The following is an 11,085-nucleotide window of genomic DNA, read 5'->3' as shown; positions in this document are numbered from 1 at the left end:
ACTACATGATGTTTAACAATACTGTCAAGGTCACCTAGTGCAAAATGCATAAAACTTTATTAACCAGAGAGTCAAAAGGACTGGGAAAAGACACCGACATTACTATGCAAAATGTACAAAGAAGGAACAAATGGTGATTGTCAGGCATTAATTAGTATCATCTCTTCTTCTCACTATAATATTATCAGGTTTAAAAGTTCTAAAGTAAAAGTTTAGGTGTGTAAAATATCTTCAACAATGACAGCATATTATTACAAACCTGAGCTGGAAGCAATGCGGAGCACAAGAAGAGTTATTAATGAAATCTAAAATGGCAACAAAGTGACACTCAGTGTTACTGAATAGATTTTCTGTCCTGTAACATCAATTAAAATCAGAATTTAGGTACAGGTGAATAAAAAGTGTCGTGTTAATGTGTTCAATTAACAACAATATGTTAATATAATTTATTAATTTAGTGAATCTAAATAATTTGTATCCAGACTCGTTACCTTATCTCAATTTCACCGATAATTAGTAAATATAAATCAATTTTCTTTAATTGAGCAAATCTAAATCAATTACCTCCAGATATTTAGTGAATATGAATTGTCCTCGTAATATTGCTTTATATTTACTAAATATTTTGGGGCTATATTAACCCATTAACAACACATTAACCATTCCTTTTATTAATATGTACTTATTCTTCTCATTTAAATTGAGCTCACTTATTAAAATACACGTTATTTAAAGCTTGGGTAATTAAAACTACAAATTTATCTTTGCGTGCCCCTTTGTTGCCATAATATGGCCACTGGTCACATTTTTGAGGTCGTACAGCAAGACCAGCCGCACCAGACTGTTAAAGATTAACAACGATCACCGTGTAGTGTTGCGTAATTCGGACAGAAAGTGTACAAAGTACAATCCAGCTTGATTGTTAAACATACAACTCAAAGGTTTTCTTAAGGCAGCTCGGTTTCAGTTGTGCACGAAGTCACGTTATCCAAATGCACATGACCTTCGGCGCATCGTAGTGGAAAGAGATTTTAAAATAACTGCTTCGGGAAATAGAAGACGCAGCATTGTTTTTCTGCTGAATCGCTTCCTTCCTTCCTTCCAAAAAAAAAAAAAAGTGTCCGTCTGAGAAAAGCAATCAATGCTGAAACAATAAACGACTTCTTCCTAATATTCCTGTAAATCTCCGGAGATGTTCTGCATCCTCTCCACCACGAAGAAGCAGAGGGTTCCAGCGAAGCCCAGGATGACCATCAGCAGGAGCTGCCACATCAGCAGCAGGGAGCCGCTGTAGAAGAACGCCACTGCTGCACAGACGGACTAGAACGGGACACACACACACACACACACACACACACACACATTTCACTGCAATTTTCAACCACATTACATCTTTAAACATTAAAGTTGCTCCCGCGACCCTGCAAAATCAAGATGGCCTCCGACAGCTGGTCTTTGGAAAGTAACAAGTTTTACTCTCAACCTACCGATACTTTCTTTTAACATGTGCTTTTTTTTTCTTTTCTTTTTTTTAAATCGACTTTACAGCCAAAATCCAAGTCGCAGCTTAGTGCTGTCCACTCGCACCTTGATCTGTCCACTTGTGATGGGAGATCACACCGGCTTGCATGTTAATGCCGGGTGTGACCCGGCTCAGAGTGACACTAACTGAGAGCACTGTGTTTTTAATAGCCTTGACAAAACTGAAAAAAATATATATATATATATATAATTTGAAAATGTGTAAAAGGTGTTAGGAAAATGTCACAATTTCTCCCATTTGGCTCTCGTTAGAGAGCAGTTTCGCAGCGGAGAAGCAGGGTCAGAGGCGGCATATCTGCGTTCCTCGTGTCCTTTCTAATGCGACTTCAGGTGAATTTATTTCACACCCGACGGGACGACATTTTGACCTCCAGCTTCGCTCGGCTCCGCCGGCGACGTCTGCGAACCGGAAAGCTCGGGATTACCTGGATGAATTTGAAGATGGCAAAAGCGGGCGTGCTCTGTTCAGCATAAATGCAGCCCAATATGCTGTAGAGCTGCGTGTTGAAGCAGCTGTCCCCGAGCCCGAGCAAGAAGCTGCACAGCAGGGCGATGGAGACGCTGAGAAGGGGGGGGTGGGGGGGGGGAGACACGGCTCTTTGTTAAAAAACAAAGCAGAATCGTGACCGGCCTTTCCCCGACGCTCTCGCCGTCTCAACTCGTCAGAGGAGTCGCCTTACCTGGGGGTCAGATAGGGGTTCGTTTGGGTGGCGGTTTCCAGGACGACGGGCGCGTCGCCCGGGATGTTGAGGAAGATCAAATAGAAAGCGACGAAATGGACAACCATCCCCAGGAACACCACCGACGTCCGTCTGAAGCGGTTGTTCTTGCACAGCAGTCCGAACAAGCCTCCGCCTGACGGGGGAGGGAGACGGAGACAGAGACGGAGAGACAGAGAGACAGAGAGACAGAGAGGGCGTATTCTGTGAGAACTCGGGTCACCTTCAGTGACCTCAGACCACCGAGGGCGGAAAGTCAACTTACCCACTATTTCCCCGACGCCCACCACGATCCCAGAGATCCCGATCAGGCCTTTAGCTGCTCCTCCGAAGTGCGCAGTCGCTCCGAGGCAGGTCCCGTACACGCCGGTGTAGAAGGACAGCTCCAGGCCTGGAGGACAAGGGAGGGGCGCGTGCTGCAGCTGCTCGCCTTTTTTTTTTTACCGGAGGCCAAAACACCTGCTCCGTTTAAATGCGTTTTGACTTACCGCTGTACGCCATGCAGGGACTCAGCAGCAGGACGGTTTTCGTCTTCAGCAGCCGCAGGATGGTTTCTGAAAAGGGGGGGGGGGGGGGAGACGCCACGCGCCGGTTTTGAAATCGCCGATACGTTCCCACATTTCGAGCGCCGAGACGCCTCCCTCCACCTCCCCGCGCGGACCTCGGCGGGAGACGCCGACGTTGAGGGCCCCCCCCCTTTTTTCCTCGGATTCAAGTTCGGCGCAGGTGGAACACGAGGAAAATATTCGGCATCGAGGCCAAAAAGCCACGTTTAAACGCAGACGGAAATTCACCCGAGAGAGACTTGCGCTCCGGCTGCGAGGGAACTTCAGATTTTAAAAAGGAGAAGTCCCACCGGGTTTGCTTGCGCGCACCTCGACGCACTTTCTCGACATGAATCGGCGCGCGTCTTTGATAAACCCCCGATACCTTTAGGGCAGGCGTACACAAGTCTGCATGCGCACCAGATACACAAAGAGCAATCTGATCATCCAAAGAACTCGGGGGGGGAGGAGGGGGGGGGGGGGGGGGGGCTGCACCGAAGGCAGGTGGAAGCGCAGCGGAGTTTCCGGTTGACAAACAAGAGATGCAATCTTAAATAAACTCTGTGCACTCTGTCGTGATGCTTGAAGGTTTTTTTTTTGGTTTTTTTTTTTGATCCACACGAAGGCAATTTTCACTTGGAAGAAATACAGAACTGCTCGTGACTTCGTTGTATCGTTGACGAATAAAGAGCGTCAACCGCAGACTTAAAAAAAATCAAAAAAAAATCTATGAAACTGTATTTAGCATGCAAACTTGTCTGGTTGGAATATACCGCAGCGCTTTCCAGAAACCCACGTCGTCTCATTAGTCTCGTTACCGCGCACGATTCATTATTCATCCACGCGTATGGGATCGGCCGACGCACACTCTGCATCAGCACGCGTCCACTGTATTCATTATGTACGCTGTATATTCAAGCAACGTGCTGTTCACCCAGACACACAGACACAACTTACTGAATTCGGACTTGGTGTCCTGCATGGCAGCGTTCGCTCTGCGCTTGTACCTGAACGACAAAAAATGAAAATCAATATTTAACTTCCAACGCCCGCGGGAAATTATTCAATAGAAGAAAAAAAATAAATAAATAAAAAAAATAACTGCACGCGCTGACGACTGCGGCGCTTCCTCTGAAATAAAGAACGGTCATTCATAAATCAAAGAGGAGGCTCTCCTCCCCGTGGGATTTCTCGTTATTCTGTTGAAGTCGTTGTTTAGTCAGCAAACTTAGCAAAGGTCCATTACACTTGTTTCCAGCAGATATTGAAAAACTGTTTCAAACACAGTCAAACAAATCATAAAAATGTAAAATGTCCCCGCAGCAGCGTTGACGGCCGTTCCTGGAGAGACCGAGGTCTTTAACCGCTGTCACTCTCAAAGTCTCCGTCCCAGCAGCTCCCAGATCTCCCTGATTGCACCCTACTTGTGTGAAGTGCTATGATTAAGTCCGACTCTGTCAAAATTGCATTGATCGAGAGAAAAACGGCCCGTGTTATTTCTGTGAAGGACAAGAGCGGTTTTAAAAATCCTTACAGAACCGTAGGCATCTCCCAAGAACTCTTTCAGAAGCCCGAGGTGTGTAATTTGAAGAAAAATATGAACGTTTCACGGGGGTTCAATAACGAGTCAAGGAGGTCGACTGGATAAAAAGCGAGTTTTTCTTTTGGCGTTATCTCGAATCCGTTTGATGGCTTTTGGCGCGGCGGTTCGGACGTTTCGAGAACATCCCGTTTCTTCTCCTTGTGAGGCGACGCCGATCGCGTCCAAAGAAAAGTGTCGGCTTACGTCACGCGAGTCGAGAGCAGCGACTGCCCTTCTTCTTCTTCTTCTTCGGCGAGCGTCTCCCCCTCGTGGCCGATCCCCCTCAGCGCCAGGAAGCAGAGCGTGCCGACGGCAGAGGCGACCAGCAGGGACAGGAAAATGTTCCTCCTGCTGCTGTCTGAGGTGGGGGTGGGGTGGGGGGGGGGTGAAAGTGGAGACCCGCCTCGTTAAAATGCGCCGGGCATATTGACGACGTTAAGGCTCGAGCAACATTCAGAATAACCAATCGCTCACATAATCCTCTTGATATTTCACTTTCATCGTCGTACTCGCTCGAGTTTGACCCCACCTGGTATTTCTGTTCTTCCGTTCCAGTCAAAGTAAATGTAAAGATTGCCGAACAGCATGCTGTAAAAAAACAACAAAAAAAAACAAGACAAAACATTAATGGTATTAAAAAAAAAAAAAAAAAAAGGATATTTTACACCGTAATTGCCGCTAAGTGGAAAAACTTGCATCTCTCCTTATTTAAGTCCTAAATGCACTTTCCTCTACCTTTCTCAGTTATATAAAAACGCGACATTCTGGTTGCGCGCGGTTTTCACCCGACGACGGCAAATACAGCGTTCACACTAAAATCCACAGACTTAGAAATGGATGCGTAGCGACTAAAAAAAAAAAAAACAGTAAACTGCTGATTGTTTGTTATGTAGGGAGCAGGTGTGCGAGGTACCGCTTCCCGTTCATCTGGTTAAACCGTGAGAACGCCGTTGCTAAGCAACAGTAACGCGGACGGCGTCCGGAAGCCTCGAAACAGCTGAGCGACCTAACGCGGGGGGGGGGCGGGCGTGCCGGCGGAGCGAGACGACGCGTCGACGTTTTCATCGGACGTCTTTTATTAAATTAGCCCGACCGATCCGGGGGAAAAATGAACTTCAGCGTCGTCCGCCGCTCCCGTAGACGTCGGCGGGTGTGTCGGAAACCCGTGAGCTTCCGAGGTCAGAGGTCGCGGGTGCCACACGAGAGCTGCGTTCTTATGGACTCTTCTTGTAAACGCGATATAAAAAAAAAAATAAAAAAAAAGGCAGCATGGAAAACGCGTGGCGTTAAAGTTTCTGATAAACGATGCCGACACAGCTCGGGCCAATCGGAGACGAGATCAGGCACTCCAGGTTTTTTTTTTTTTATTATCATAATTAGCGCAGCGATGTCCAGGAAAGCGTTTTGTTTGAACATTTAATTACAAGAGCCTCACTGCACTTTATTGTGCACATCGAGTTTCACGCGTATCAAACCTCGTGGGGCCTTTCGCAGCTTAAAACCGTGACCTTTAATTAAACTGCTCCTATTTGGGCAATCAGTGGAATTAAAAATAAAAGTCCGCGAACAGGGTGAGCGGAGTCGTTTTGAGAAATGATGTTTGATAGACAGAAAACGTGGATTAGGATTCTTCATTTTGTTTTGTTTTTTCTCCCCCCCAGCTCGATCAAACAACCGGCTTTACAGTACTCATCTGATCTCCGCGTCTGAGGAGGGTTTCTTTCTTTTTTTTTCATTTTCTCCAGCTGTTTATTTTTGCCTTCCGTGGTTACCGTTTCAGTTCTGTAAAAACGGCGATCTATTTCTGTCTTTAATCGCATGTCTACCTAAACTAAAAAAAAAAAAAAAAAAAAAAAAAAAAATGCAGATGAGCCATTAGTCCGCCTCGGAGCCACAAGCGAGGGATGAAAGGGGTTGCTCATGAAAGATAACAAGCGATTTTCGGCGGCATTCTGCGTTTGTGTCTGCGGGCTGTGAAGATGGGATTCCTAAGTTTGCTGTGGCGGTGATCACCGCCGCGCAGTCAGATTAGTGTTTAGCTCCACCGGGAGCTTTGGCGCAGGTGACAGCCAACGTAATTATTGTACTAATTCAATTTGCATATTTTAACAAATACAAATTAGTTGTCCAAGCCGGTGTGCAGGATCAACGGGCCAGATACAAGAAATGAAAAGGCCAAAAAAAAAACGCTCTCTTGTTCGAGGAGGCTCTGGTATTTTGCAGAGAAACTAATGACTCACTGACGGACGTGACAATTTGTAACACGATTTATGAAATTTATTTTTAAAGTCAGGCGTGCAGTAATATATGCTGTCGACCTGAAAACACAGACGGGACGAGGTTTTGGCAGCTGCAGTGAACGTTTACCTTTGATCTGATGGAATAGCTGCATCAAACAAAAAGAGAGAAACATGAAGATGGATTTGAGTGTTATGTAATGATGGTAAGAAATAATCTAAATGCAGGCTAATTTAATAGCAACTTGGTTAGTGAGCAGATGAAAAAAAAAAAAAAGAAGTTATTATTATTATTACAAATCTAATAAATTAGTGTCAAAAAGAACTTCATTCCCATGGCGCCGTTACTTCACAGAGGGATTCAAACGAATAAAAGCCCACTTTGATATAAACATAAGGAGATATGGAGGGTTGGTTAAAAGTGTGCTGATGAGTAGGAAGATTATTAGATTTATAAATAAAACTATACTTAATCTACCGGAGGCAGCAATTAAATCAGACTCGCGTGTAATCTAAGCTTTTAAAACACAGTACGGTTCAAATGGACCTTCGATATTTTAAATGAACCAACGCGTGGAGGTGAAGTCTTAAGGCTGCATCACCCCCGAATAGACTGAAATAATAGTGTATTATTCCTGTGTGAATAGCAGCTTACCTGCACTGTAGGAGAGCCCAGAACATCCCGGTGTTCCTGTTGATGGTGGAAGCATCTGAGTTTTCCACCAGGAAGTGTCCTTGGGCGGTCCACAGCACTGCAGGAGGGACGGGGTTCATTTGAGAGGAAATCAAAATTAACCAGTCGCTTAATTGCCCGCATTAAGTAAAAAAAAAAAAGAAAAAAGACTATCATTCTGTGTTGGTAACTAATGTATCTTAACACATACAGTACGGCCCTGGGACATGATCAAAATTCATTACACTGCAGTGATTTGAGGCCACATTAAAAACAGCCTTGATTCGTTTTTCCTGGTTGTTTTTTGTTCTTCTTGTAAACGCTCAGCAGAGAGCTGCTCCCTCTTATTTTCACTGACGTTCATGAGCTAGCTCAAGGTGCTGCTTTCTATTCGGAGAAAACAGCCCCTAACCCATTTAAGGTCTAATTTGGGAAATGCTGTTTATATGCATCATCGCATCCCAGCCATGATAATCCCCCTCCGTACGCATGATTAAATACTATTTGGATTTTAAACACAGAAATTGAACTTGCATGGGCTGGAAGAAAAGAAAAAAAGAAAAGAAAAAAAACAAAAAACTGCAAAGCGACCACGTTGAAGTCTTCACGTGCCTCAATATCTCGGGCTATTGTTAATATGCAGCATCCTGCTCCACTGGTCATATGCACATTCTACTAAAAGGAATGTGACTGAGCATGTGCCAAACAAAAACTTGGAAAACAGCCAATTCTGAATAACAAAAACTGGTGAATAGATGCTTTTATGATATATCAGTCGGACAAAGCGATCTTTAGATCTCCGGCTTCGGTAAATTATGATCCACTTTTCCCCGTTTGTTGGCATTTTACGGACAAAACAGTTAACTGAAAATAACCAAACGATGAATCAACAATGTGAACGCTCACATGCGACCACGCTGGAAAGGAAAAAAAAAATGAGCGAGATCAGCTTCAATATTTCTAAACTAACAGACAGTTAAAAGAGAGTTGTTTTAAAAGACAGTAATATTTTCTAGATTTAGGATTTTGGTATTTTTTTTTGCCTTTTGTTTGTTGCTGTGATAGAAGGGTATACGTTGTAAATAAGTCAGTGTACTAACTAATACGCTGTAATCCTCAACTCTTCTTTGAGGATGGGTGTCTCTAAATGTCATTTAACCTTTTAAAAACGCACCTATTTTTTTAGGCCTCTGCTCGAAAATTTCATACCATTAATAAAAAAGAGTATATCTCTCAACCACAATAAAAAAATTATTAAAAAAAAAAGAATAATAAAGGGAACACTTGTGAGATTTGTTCAGATGTGTAAATATCAGTATATATGCCCATATTTTAATAATAGTTTTTGCCAAGTCTTCTCCCCGGCCCCCAATTGGGGGGCCTCTGGGGCTTAAAGGGTTAAAATGACTAATCACTGCCTTAAGTATAGGGCATGCTAGTGCAAACACGCATGTGTATTTAGACACTTAACATCTGACCAGATGTCCTGGAACATCTGGATGGGAACTTACTGGCTGCTCCAATGCCGATGAGCACGGAGGTCAAGTAAAAGGACCATGTTGAGGGGTAGATGAACGCCGCAATGTAACCGCTGGACACAAAACACATGTCGTTAGCCACAAGTTTCACCACCGTTGTCCACACCCTTTATGTATTTACCTGTAAAGCAGGCCACTCAGAAACATGGTCAGCTTCGGTCCAATTACTGTCACAACCGTCGGCGCAAGGAGATTGGAGAAGGAAAAGACCCCATAGATGATCCCCAGACTGGGAAGAGAAAACAGGGTGAACCACTCTTTCAAAAGAAAAGTTTAGAAGTCTCCACGCTGGGCCGACTTACCTGTGGTACCCACTTCCAGAGAAAGTAGTGTTTTCCAGACTTTTCACTACAGTTTGCTGAAATTGAGAAAAGGCGCACACACACACACACACACACACACACACACACACAAACAACTCTGAGAAGCACAGACAAAATGGGACATGGTTTGGTCCTCAAGTCATTCATCCGGTTTGATCATTTCGCTGACCATTGAAGAAAATTAGAAACACGAGATGCGTCTGTCTGGCCTGTTTCCTCCTGCCCATTAAGACACTGTGGTCGGAGTTGTTTAATTTATTTCCAAAAATATGCATATATAAATTATAGAAAAACATGTTGCCAAAATATATTTACAATTACACACTTGCGGGTGTGTGGGAGCACCATTGGATTATCTCCGAGGGTTTTTTTGGTTTGTTTTTTAATGAGCTCTGCACCAGGAAATCTATTCAGTTCAAATCCGAGTGCAGAGTCCTCTACATGCTTACTGGAAATATGAGTTTAAGGAATCAGACCGCGCAGATGTGACCTGATTAAGTAGGTTATTCTGATGAGCAAAAAAAAACAACAACAACAAAAAAACTATAACTTACTTCTACGTTTCCACAGGTGGTGAAGGCGGTGAAGATGAACAAAAACCCCACACCCAAAATCACAACGTTGAAAGTCCTTCTGTCTGCCATGGTGTCTTCATTAAATCATCCTAACAGCGCATCTTAAAAAAAAAAAAAATCTACCGTCGACTGATTTCGGTTATGAATCGAAAGACTCCCGTCTGGACTCGAACAAGTCCATGTCAACAAAGTCGCGCCGGTAAACTCAACTTTTCCTATTTGAGTTAGTTTAATACGCAGAGAGACGCGGTGGAGAGGATGGGATGTCTGCAGTTAGTTTTTGTGCAGCACTATCATGAGGACACTTCCCTCCTGTTACACCAAGTACGCGTGACAACTTGTGACTTTAATTAAAAGATTTTTTTTTTTTTTTTTTTTTTTTGCAGTCTTCCTTCTGCTGTGACTTCTTCGTCATGGTTGTCGTCACCCTCTTTCTTTTGCCCTTCTCTTCTTCTCCTCCGTGGGCATTTTGCAGTAGTTTTACACTCATTTAGCTTTTTGCTGCCTTCCAGAGGTGACCGGGAGAAATATTCCCCCCACGATAAGGAAGACGTTTCATCTTTAAATCGGTGTCAAAAGAAAAGTTGGTTTCCATAGCGCTGCTACTTTACAGAGAGAGATGAGACATAATAAAAACGCAAGTTGATATAAACATAATTAGATGTAGAGTTGATTTAAAAAAAAAAAAAAAAAAAAAAGTACTGACATTTTAAAAGCCAGATTAAATATATGATTAATATCAAATCTGTAATTTATGATCAATCAAAACAGGAATTAAAAGTAGCCCACACTCTCTAAATTTAAAATTGGATACTGTGTTAAATATAGGCTCATTTAATTACTGACATTTACAGGAAATTTCAGGAGATCTTTCCCAAAATTCAATACTCGGCAATAGATAATTATTTTAAATCGCAAGCCAATTAAATATATATATATAAAAAAAAGAAGAAAAACTTAACCAACTGATTAAGTGCCACATCTCGGTCTCGGTTTTCGCTGGCACAACAACAAAGATGCGAAGCAAATTTAGAGGAAACACTGCTACTCACTTCCGTGTTTGCTAACATCCCCGGATGTAGCTATCTAACGCCGTTCGTTTTTTTCATAGAAACCGCGGAACTCTTTCTTTTCCGACAGAGGTATTTGACGTCATTATATTTATATAATATTTACTTAATCACTGTTTTTTTTTTTTTTTTTTATTAAAATCACAAATGTAATTGTAGGGTTTTTTTTTTTTTTTTTTTTTTTTTTTCCTCAGCGCATGCGCATTTTCTATCGGTCGGCTTTTCCATTGCCTAACTGAAACTACAAACTTTTTTTTTTTTTATAGTCGTGTAAGTTATTT

General features: G+C 42.9%; 1 protein-coding gene across 1 annotated transcript; it reads right to left on the bottom strand.

Annotated features, from left to right (window-relative positions):
• Positions 1-40: 40 nt before the first annotated feature.
• On the bottom strand, positions 41-10,386 carry LOC138197818 (UNC93-like protein MFSD11). The gene is made up of 13 exons (XM_069148767.1): positions 9,714-10,386; positions 9,139-9,194; positions 8,958-9,065; positions 8,810-8,889; positions 7,281-7,377; positions 4,918-4,976; positions 4,593-4,746; positions 3,764-3,813; positions 2,750-2,815; positions 2,527-2,652; positions 2,223-2,397; positions 1,968-2,103; positions 41-1,320 (listed from the first exon to the last, which is right to left on the bottom strand). The coding sequence occupies exons 1-13, from the start codon at positions 9,801-9,803 to the stop codon at positions 1,168-1,170; spliced, it is 1,350 nt and encodes a 449-aa protein (XP_069004868.1). The 5' UTR covers positions 9,804-10,386; the 3' UTR covers positions 41-1,167.
• Between the last annotated feature and the right edge of the window lie 699 nt (positions 10,387-11,085).

The sequence above is a fragment of the Embiotoca jacksoni genome, unplaced genomic scaffold, assembly GCF_022577435.1.
Source record: "Embiotoca jacksoni isolate LCO1_2020_lvr unplaced genomic scaffold, fEmbJac1.0.p SCAF_15, whole genome shotgun sequence".
In the NCBI taxonomy this organism is placed as follows: domain Eukaryota; kingdom Metazoa; phylum Chordata; class Actinopteri; family Embiotocidae; genus Embiotoca; species Embiotoca jacksoni.
Note: the sequence above shows the minus strand (reverse complement) of the source record. Positions and strands in the feature narration are given on the sequence as shown.

Coding starts and splice junctions, on each gene's coding strand:
- LOC138197818 (XM_069148767.1), bottom strand. CDS start 9,803: ATGGCAGACAGAAGGACTTTCAACGTTGTGATTTTGGGTGTGGGGTTT. Junction 4,747..4,917: donor CGGAAGAACAGAAATACCAG/GTGGGGTCAAAC, acceptor CCCCCACCTCAG/ACAGCAGCAGGAGGAACATT. Junction 1,321..1,967: donor CCATCTTCAAATTCATCCAG/GTAATCCCGAGC, acceptor GTCCCGTTCTAG/TCCGTCTGTGCAGCAGTGGC.